General features: G+C 44.9%; 1 protein-coding gene across 1 annotated transcript; it reads right to left on the bottom strand.

Annotated features, from left to right (window-relative positions):
- Positions 1-654: 654 nt before the first annotated feature.
- Positions 655-7,777, bottom strand: SRSF9 (serine and arginine rich splicing factor 9). Its single transcript, XM_033136299.1, has 4 exons — positions 7,417-7,777; positions 3,960-4,129; positions 2,267-2,439; positions 655-1,180 (listed from the first exon to the last, which is right to left on the bottom strand). Exons 1-4 carry the CDS (start codon positions 7,665-7,667, stop codon positions 1,037-1,039), a joined length of 738 nt encoding a protein of 245 aa, XP_032992190.1. The 5' UTR covers positions 7,668-7,777; the 3' UTR covers positions 655-1,036.
- Positions 7,778-8,945: the final 1,168 nt, after the last annotated feature.

The following is an 8,945-nucleotide window of genomic DNA, read 5'->3' as shown; positions in this document are numbered from 1 at the left end:
CTGCTAGAGTTCTATTGGTTTTATTTAAAAGTCCAATGTGTGCAATTGCAATTTGGGTCCCCAAGATAATTCCACATGTGTCCTCTGCTGAAATGGTTTCAGACACGCCTACTGCATGTGGCAGTTAGTGGAAATAGGCAGGCTCATGTTATTTTTGCTGCCGGAAATGAAACAGCTAGGCTACACTCAGGTGAGGAACAAACGGAAGTAGGGATGTGGCAATCAGGAACTTTCACTAGATTAGAACATCACAGATGTGACAAACCCCCCTCCCCATGCCGCAAGCAAGTTTCCACTCCAGTGGTCACTGTGGATGACTAATGGGTTATTTTCACTTATTGGTTTTTATCCAGATTGTTTTTGAACATGTATGGGCTGGCATTTTTATGAAAACAATGTGTAGATGCCGCAAAAAAACAATTGTGTAAGCAACACCAGTTCCACAATACACTCCCATCTGAAAGCACTCAGTTATTATACAGTATCTGAGCAACTTTTAAATTATTTTACTGTAGTGTAAATATTCTGTCGATTTTTTTCCACTACAATACCTGGCTTGACCAGTAGGCTTTGATAAACCCAGGAACAGAAAGGAATTTAAAAGCTGAATTTTACACCGGCTACCCACATGCACAAAAGACAGTCACCCACTGATGAGTTACAGAAACATTTAAGTATATTTCAAAACAACACAACAGGCTGAGCCATACAGGTTGCTCCATTGCTTTACAGCACCGTCCTGCAGACAACCATTAACGCATACTAGTTCTCAAAGTCATAACCCTTCGTTCAGGAGAAACAAAAACAATGTACATTTTCCAAACAAAAGAAGTTCAAGTGGCAATGTTTTATAGTATTTCATTACCAACACTTCCCTAGTAAAAACTGTAAGTCATAAAAAAAGATTTTTATTGAATAAGAAAGGGGGGGAAACAAGGCTTCCTACGAAAGACTATATCCATCCATTTTGGAATGTAAACTCTGAGCAGAAATAAAGAGCTCAGTTCACATTTTTAGAAGTCCCTGTTGGGTGCAATCAGTATGGCCTGAAGGGAGAAGAGTAGCGTGGCGATCCCCTGCTTTGGTATGGAGAATCGCGACTCCTTGAACCAGAACGGGAGCGCGAGTAGCCATAGCTGATGCTTCTTTCAGGACAAACTCTGATATAGGATGTTTCACCCTGGAATTTAAAACAGAGAAAACCCAAACATTGGCATAACATCCTGTGGTCAACGTTATGAATGAATGAATGCCAAAAATGAAGATCAGGAACCAATGCACAAGTGGCTCGAGGCTGGAGATAGCTTTTTTCCATATACACGCAAGTAGGAGTCCGTCTCCTGCTGCTGCCTTGGGCCAGCTCTGAACTGGCCCTTGAGGGTCTACAGATGAAGGGCATGTGTTACATAACAGCTAGTACGGTGCAGGTATTAGTAACGCAAACACAGCCATGTTCTGTCCTCATCTAACTAACAGAAGGGCGAAGATGTCGGTAGTTTCCAACTTTTAACTGCCAGAGGGAAAGAGATGTAATCTAGTGGAGTCCTTCAGCATAGTTGGGAGATGCCTTGGTGAACTGTCTCACCAGCTCATCTTAATTTAATTGTATCTCAGCAGCTCAGGTTCTGAAGGGAAATCCCACAGCAAGCAGCCTCCAGCTGTGACAGAGGGGGTGGTTGTAGCAGATGGAAGAAGGTGGTTGCAAGAGAGGTAGCAATGCCCCAAGACTGGAAAAAACTGGTTCCATGCATAGGTGGGAAAGACTGCTATTGTAACCACTATGGTTACTCATCAGCATCTCTGGGGAGAAGCACTGCAGTTTGTGGATGCAAGCTCTGGCTGCCAAGGCAAAGGTGAGCTAAGCTTATTCAACAGCCAACCACCAGCAATCTCTGTTCAACTCTTGGTTTGTTAAAGGGAGAATGGCAAAGCAAGTCAACTCGACTTACCTAGAAGACGACAGAGGAAGTAAATCCAAATGCTTATTTCCCCCCCATGTAACTTAGGAATGAACCCCAGAAAAACTGGCCTTGGCTGTCAGGGCTCACACCACGCCATCATGGGGCAGGTTTTCACAAGGCCTTGACCACTCTTTTAAGCTGGATTCCTAACATGCTACAAGGATTACCATTAGCCACCAATTCCGAGACTATTGCTAGACTGTGCCCCCGGAGCCTCTTGAGAGCATCACAACAGGACACGTTAACGCATGTTCCTCCATGATTGGGACAACGCACATGCTCTTCACCCACAGGCAGGGACCCACCTCATGAGATCGGAATTTGGTGTCATCCAGTTTACGCAGTGCGTATTCCATGTCTTCCTTGCGGAGAAACTCAACCACCCCCATTCCATCTTTCTGTACATCTGCATAACATACATCACCAGCTTCACGCATATGATCCTTCAGGTCCTGCCAGCTGCCTGATGGAGGAAGCCCTGAGCAGTGAGAACACAAAACATAAGAGACTACATAAAGAGATGGCACTTGCGGCTTAGGCTGGGCCGGAAAAAGCTGCACACCCTGGAATGGTCCCTCCAGTGGGTCTGAGACTCCATCCACCACTTCCACGGACTTCCTGCTTATTAAGGATCCAAAGAACAGCAGTTAAGTTCCATTCCTGAGTGGATGAGCCTTTCATTGTCAGCAAGGTGGTCCCCTAGGTAGAATTCAGAGTTCTGGGCATTGAAAGGAATCCTCCTCCTGTTGGTCCAAGGTAAACTTAACATCACCCCTAACTCTGCCTGGACAGCTTGTACTCCACGTACGACTTAAGTTACTCAGGATCAGATTCCCATCCAAGAATGATAGTCCCCTTCTAACAGCAGGAGTTTGGATTCCAATTTGTGTCCTTGGGCAGCGAAGCAAGGATACCTGTGTTTAACTATCAGCATGATCATTAAGTAAAGGCAAAGGTAAGTGGCTCCCCCGTTCCACATCGCATTCTGGAGACACTAGAACACTGCTGCTCCTAGCAGTTTTCAAGAACGCTTCACAATACTCTCTAGCAATGCACGTTCTCCCATTCATGCCAAACGTCAAAGAGATTCATCCAGATATCCTCCCTGCCCTCCCAGGCTTCTGTGGTTCAACACTTGTTTTCAGGTCCTGATGCAAAGCTGAGGAGATTGCAATTCAGTAGTTTCCTCACAGGGAGCAATCACATTTTTAGCCAGGATGCCACAGTAGCATGCAGAGAAGCACCAAGATAGGTCACTGTACTTTATTTAAGCAGTACATGGAATAAAAATGTGTGTTTTTTTAAAAGAGTTTTGTTTTAAGTGGACCATTCCATAAAACTGGTCAGAGTGCTGAGTTTTCTCCAGATCGCCATGGCAAAACCTCCAAAATACATCCACTTCTCTCCAGTAAGAGGTATTTTCCACCTGTCTCTCCCAACTCACTAAACAAGACACCTACTTCAGATATGGCAAGGTTCCTCTGAGGGATCCACAAGGTTATTAACTGAGGGATCTAATTCAGGTTATTTTCTCTCATAATAAGCAGAAATACTGCACAGCAGCAGCAGCTCAGGCAGCTCTTTAATACTCTTTTTTTTGTCTCAGAGAATCATTTGCTTTTATGAGACCCAGTCCTCCTGGCCCTGCACACTACAAGGATCTTCTTCTTTCCCTTCACCCTCCCAGTTGCCCATTTCCAAGTCCATTGAGTTCATGCCTGCCTACAGGTGGAGATGAGATTTATCTTTTGCTCACCATTCATTCACGAAGTTGAACTCCAAAAGCAAATTAAAATAGGCTTCCTCCGTTAATTGAACCAGAAAGCTGTCTTCTCCTCTCGCAGCTCTGAAAAAACTCCTTCACAGGAACAGTTTTCTTATTAAAGAAGAAACCCTGTATTATGGAAGCAAGGTGCTCCTTTCTCCCCAATACAACAAAACATGTGGCATGGCATCAGGATGGCTCCCAGCCAGTATGAAGTATGGAAGGCAACATACCTGAAACAAGGACTCGGAATTCAGAACGCCGTGAAGGAGGGCCATTCCTCCCACGAGGCCCCCCACCAAAGCCTCCACCCCGTCCTCTGGAAGGTTTGGGAAACTCAACGCGTAGGCGGCAGTGACCATAATCATAGCCATTCCTCCCATAAACTGCATCTTCTGCATCTCTGTGAACAAATAATATATGCATGAATTTAGCATTGCCCAGACAGCACAAGAAAAGTACGAAAACAAGAGAAGAGTCTTTTGGCACCTTAAAGACTAACACATTTTGTTGCTCCTTAAGGTGCAAAGAGATGCTTTGCTGTGTTTGTTGTAATAGATTAACCCTCTGGAAAATGAGTAGTCCTAGGAACTATTATACTTTGAAACTTAAATATAGAAATATTTAGATATAGTAGGCTAGAAAGAGTGGAGAGGTTCCCAGTTTCTAAGCTAGAAGATGTTAGCACTTGACATTTATGAGCGATAAAGTTGTTTCTAGCTTTGGACAAAAGTCACAGGATGAAACATACTGACTGGACACATTATTCACTATCAGGATTCAAAATGTTGCAAACAATTAAAAGAATTCAGAACATTTATGCCTTACACTTTCAACAACAGTTAGCATATCATAGCACCAGGGAGTTCCTGTTTATTTTCCGAACACCAATTACTATGTTGACTTGCTAGTCTCCCTGGAGTAAAATCAAGAAGGTGGCAATCAGGTTAAAAAACATTAGTGCCCAAGGCACTGTTGCTCCAGCTGTTTCAAAAAGCCATTGTCAGTTACACAAAGGTTACTTTCAAGAGATACAACAAAATGAAGAAGCTTCTCTGTATGCTTATAATCAACAAGAATTCCATCAGCAGACCAATTTCTACTGATCAATTAGCAATGTGCCAAACACTACTTTAGGAACCCCTGCAGCCTGCTTCTTTATGCCAGCATATTTTTTGTAGTTAATCTTCATCCTTGATGTGGTCACCCAAAAAAGCCCTCCACTACACCACTTAACAGGTTGTGGTTGTGACTTCTGTGTAACTGGACTAATTTCTGATGCAGTCCAATCCTCCATTCCTCAGATTAAGGGTTAATGATCTGTTGTCAGTCATATATGCTGTGGTGTTGAGCTATGCATTGCATAAACTTGTATATTTGAAGAAAATTACTAAAACATACTAACAAGAATTTGAAAGAATCAGAATAGTACATATTTGTAAAGCAGATTTAATATATACATGATCAACAGTTCTGCAAAAATGAAGGAAACATAGGATTTATTGATGTTTTAAAATATATATTGCATTTTGTTGTTATATTTAATGTGAACCACGTTGTGAAGAATTTTATTCTTGAAAAGCAGAAATTCTTGAATTAAAAATTAATTCATAAACATAAAGGCTCCATTCCAGGATATGTCAAGAAAGAAAGAAAGAGGGAGAGAGAGAGACTGGCAACCTACTAAAGATGCAGTGATCTTTACAACATCTAGATATCTGACTGTATACTATTAACAGCAGATGAGCCATTCCACAGTCCATTTTACTAGTCCCCCCTCCGAATAATCATTTATGAATTGGGAAAAGGACCATCTTATCCTCCATCTTGTTTCTGTGCGTGTTTTTAAATATAATTGATTTAAAAACAAAAAAACAAAAAAATATGTCACCTTGAATTAGGCAGGATTTGTATCCTGAAAGGTAGAATATAAATAAACCGAACCCAAGGTGTGGTTTGAAGCAGAGATGGGGAATCTGTGGCTCCTCCACTGCTGTTATTGGACAGTCCTAGTTGCAAGCCCCAGCAACCAAGGATGGTGGGAGTTGTAGTCCAACAATATCTGGAGGGCCACAGTTCTCCACCCTTGAACTAGTGGCTGGTATTCTTGCAAAGAATATTGGTCTAGGTGCACCTGATCCGCCTATGTTGGGGAAGGGTCATACCTCAGAGGCAGAACACCCGATTTGTACGCAGAAGATCCCTAGTTCAATCCTTGACATATCCAGTATGTCCTGTCTGAATCCCTGGAGAGCTGCTGCCAATCCATACAGACCAGGGCTGAGAAACATTTTTCACATTCTCTGCTGAACAACTTTTCATGCGTCAGATGCAAAAGTAGACACGCAGCAAGTTACCTTCAAACAGTTGGCCATCTCTACACAAACTAGTCCAACAACAGGTGGTTTGTTGAAGGCTGTAGGCTGCATTGAATACAATGCAGGGCCTGCTCATTGCCTAGATGGGAGGCTGTCTGAGAAAAACCACCAGGTGTATAGGGTGGTATATAAATTCCAGTAATAATAATAATAATAATAATAATAATAATAATAATAATAATAATAATAATGTATGCCACCTTGGCTTCCATTAAGGAAGCGAGGTGGGAAATAAACATAGTATATTTCATATAGATTATTTTAGGATTGTAGGCAACTGAGTTCTACTTAGGGAATGCCCATTGAAACTGATGGACCAAATGCTAATCATGCCTATCAATTTTAATGGATTGTATCCATTGTCAAACTCAATAGCAGACCCATTGAAACTGATGGACCACATAAAAGTTATGTCTGTTAATTTTAATGGGTCGCATCTTATCTTAGTGCTACTCAAGAATAGCAGACCCATTGAAATTAACAGACTGTAGGGCAGTCTTATTTTTGTAACTAAGTTGTTTTAAGCTGTTTTTAATACTGTTTCAATTGCTGGAACCTTAGGGGGAAGGGTGGGTAATGATAATGTGATTCGGTATTTGAACGATTGGTATTAGTAATTGTATTATAAATTGGTATTGTTATTATGATGCTATTATTGGATTGTAATTGAAAACTAATAAATATTATTATCATAAAAAGATAATGTGACACTGTAAGGCAATGTTTATTTTTATTTGTGTAGCCGAAACCATTCCAAACCAAAACATCTATCAATTTCAGCGGATCATATCCAATGTCAATCCTATTCAACGGTACTGAAGACCTGCTGAAATTAACGCAAAGTATCTTGGGCTCATCCATTTCAACGAGTCTACTCTCTGGAGCATGGCGAATGCTGGATAGCAGCAACGCCCTTATAGCATTTATTTAAAAAATAGTAATCTGAAAACCGTCTGATTGGGTGGATGCAGGTGGGTTTGCCTTGTGGCAGAAAGCCAGCATGTGCCGTGCCAAAACGAACCAAATAAAAATAAAAATTTAAAAAAGGCGGGAAAGATGGAGGAGGAGAAAGGGGTGAGGCGGAGCTTGCACCTCACCCTGCCGCAAGATGGGAGAGCCCCACATTCACAAAATGCCAAAAAATTGGGGTTGGGGGGGGGCTCCTCTTCCTCCTCCCCCTCCACCCTCCAGGCATGCTTGGGAAACGCCCCCCCCCATTCCCAAATATGAGTGATGATTGGAGGGGGGCGTTCTCTCCATCTCCCGCCTGAGGGAAACCGGGAACCCACCCGCCCCGCTCCCCGTCACCCACCGGGGGTCCTCGAAGCGGACGAAGGCGAAGGGGGCGAGCCCGCGCTTGCTCTTCAGCTCGATGTCGCGGATGCGGCCGTACTTGTAGAAAAGCTCCTCCAGGTCCTTCTCGCGCACGTCGGCCGGCAGGTTCCCCACGTAGATGCGGCCGTCGCCGCCGCCGCTGCTCCCGCCGCCCCGGCCGCCCCCTCCGGACATGCCGGCCCCGCCGCCTCCGTAGTCCATCATATCCCGGCCCCAGCCCCCAGACATCCTTCCGAGTCCCTCACAGGCCGCTGCAAACGCCTCCGGGGCCTATAGTCAGCCAGCCAAGTCAGTCAGCCGATTCGGCCTCAGCCGCCGCCCCCTCAGGCCTTAACACACCGCGAGGAGCAACGTGACGGAGGACAAAAAATGAGGAGGGGGGGGGGAACGGACGGACCGCAGCTTAAACGGGAAGGAGGAGAGAGAAGCGGCACGCCACCGAGAAGAAGAGATGGGGAAGTGGGGTTGGGGGAGAAGAACGGCTCCTATGCAAACCCTCACTCCGAGGGAGGGAGGGGGGAGCACGAAAGAGCCACTGGATGCGCATGCGGCGGCTGCGGCTGCAGTTTGCGCATGCTCGGGTTTTGTTGGCCAAGGGTGCCTCCAGCGGGGCGGGCGGGGATATTTTAGCGGATGCGCACAGTTAAATACTGTGGTGCCACTTGTCAGGGCTTCAGCCCCAAAGGATCCTAGGAAGTGTAGTTTGTTAAAGGTGCGGGAAGCTGTTAAGAAATAACCATGCGGTAGATGCCAGACTGGCTGCAACTCTTCAGAGTTCCTTGGAAAGAGAAGGAGTGACCGTTAAACTTCTCTAAAATTGTAGCTTTAGGAAGGGGAATACAGTACTGTATAGGGAACTTGTGGGCACCCTCTGTCTCCAGAGTGCGCCTTTGGGGATGAAGTCAAACGGCTGTGTTAGCGGCACCAAAGTGACCTCTGGGCACGAGCTTGGGCAGTCTGTATGGAGGTACTGGGCTGCCCAGACAAGACCCACCCCTCTCCCGCCTCACTGATGTGGTCCAAAGGAAATCAGAGCAATATGTTTCAGAGCAATATGTTTCCTTCATGGATGGCGAAGGGGCTTGAATCGTGGCGAAGGGGCTTGAATTACTCAGGGAAGCTATGGACAGGTCAAGATGGAGAGGTCATAGTGGAGAGTTTAGACCAAACGTGATCCACCTGGAGGAGGAACTGGCAACCCACTCCAGTATCCCTGCCAAGAAAACTCCATGGACAAAGACAACAGGCAAGCTACTAACATGAGTTTGGCCAAACTACGGGAGGCAGTGAAGGATAGGCGTGCCTGGCGTGCTCTGGTCCATGGGGTCACGAAGAGTCGGACACAACTGAACGACTGAACAACAACAACAACAACAACAAACCTTTAACAAACTACACTTCCCAGGATTCTTTGGAGGAAGCCATGACTGCTTAAAAGCGGTATCACAGTACTGTACCTTCCTGTGCATGGAAAGCCAGCTTAGCTATCAAGCTTGGTGTCTGCAT

Source organism: Lacerta agilis, chromosome 17 (genome assembly GCF_009819535.1).
Source record: "Lacerta agilis isolate rLacAgi1 chromosome 17, rLacAgi1.pri, whole genome shotgun sequence".
In the NCBI taxonomy this organism is placed as follows: domain Eukaryota; kingdom Metazoa; phylum Chordata; class Lepidosauria; order Squamata; family Lacertidae; genus Lacerta; species Lacerta agilis.
Note: the sequence above shows the minus strand (reverse complement) of the source record. Positions and strands in the feature narration are given on the sequence as shown.

Bases quoted from the DNA above. Each gene is read 5' to 3' on its own strand.
- SRSF9 (XM_033136299.1), bottom strand. From the start codon at position 7,667: ATGTCTGGGGGCTGGGGCCGGGATATGATGGACTACGGAGGCGGCGGG. The intron at 2,440-3,959 runs GTATGTTGCCTT...CTCACTGCTCAG, and splicing joins ATTCCGAGTCCTTGTTTCAG to GGCTTCCTCCATCAGGCAGC. The intron at 1,181-2,266 runs GTGGGTCCCTGC...TTTAAATTCCAG, and splicing joins CCAAATTCCGATCTCATGAG to GGTGAAACATCCTATATCAG.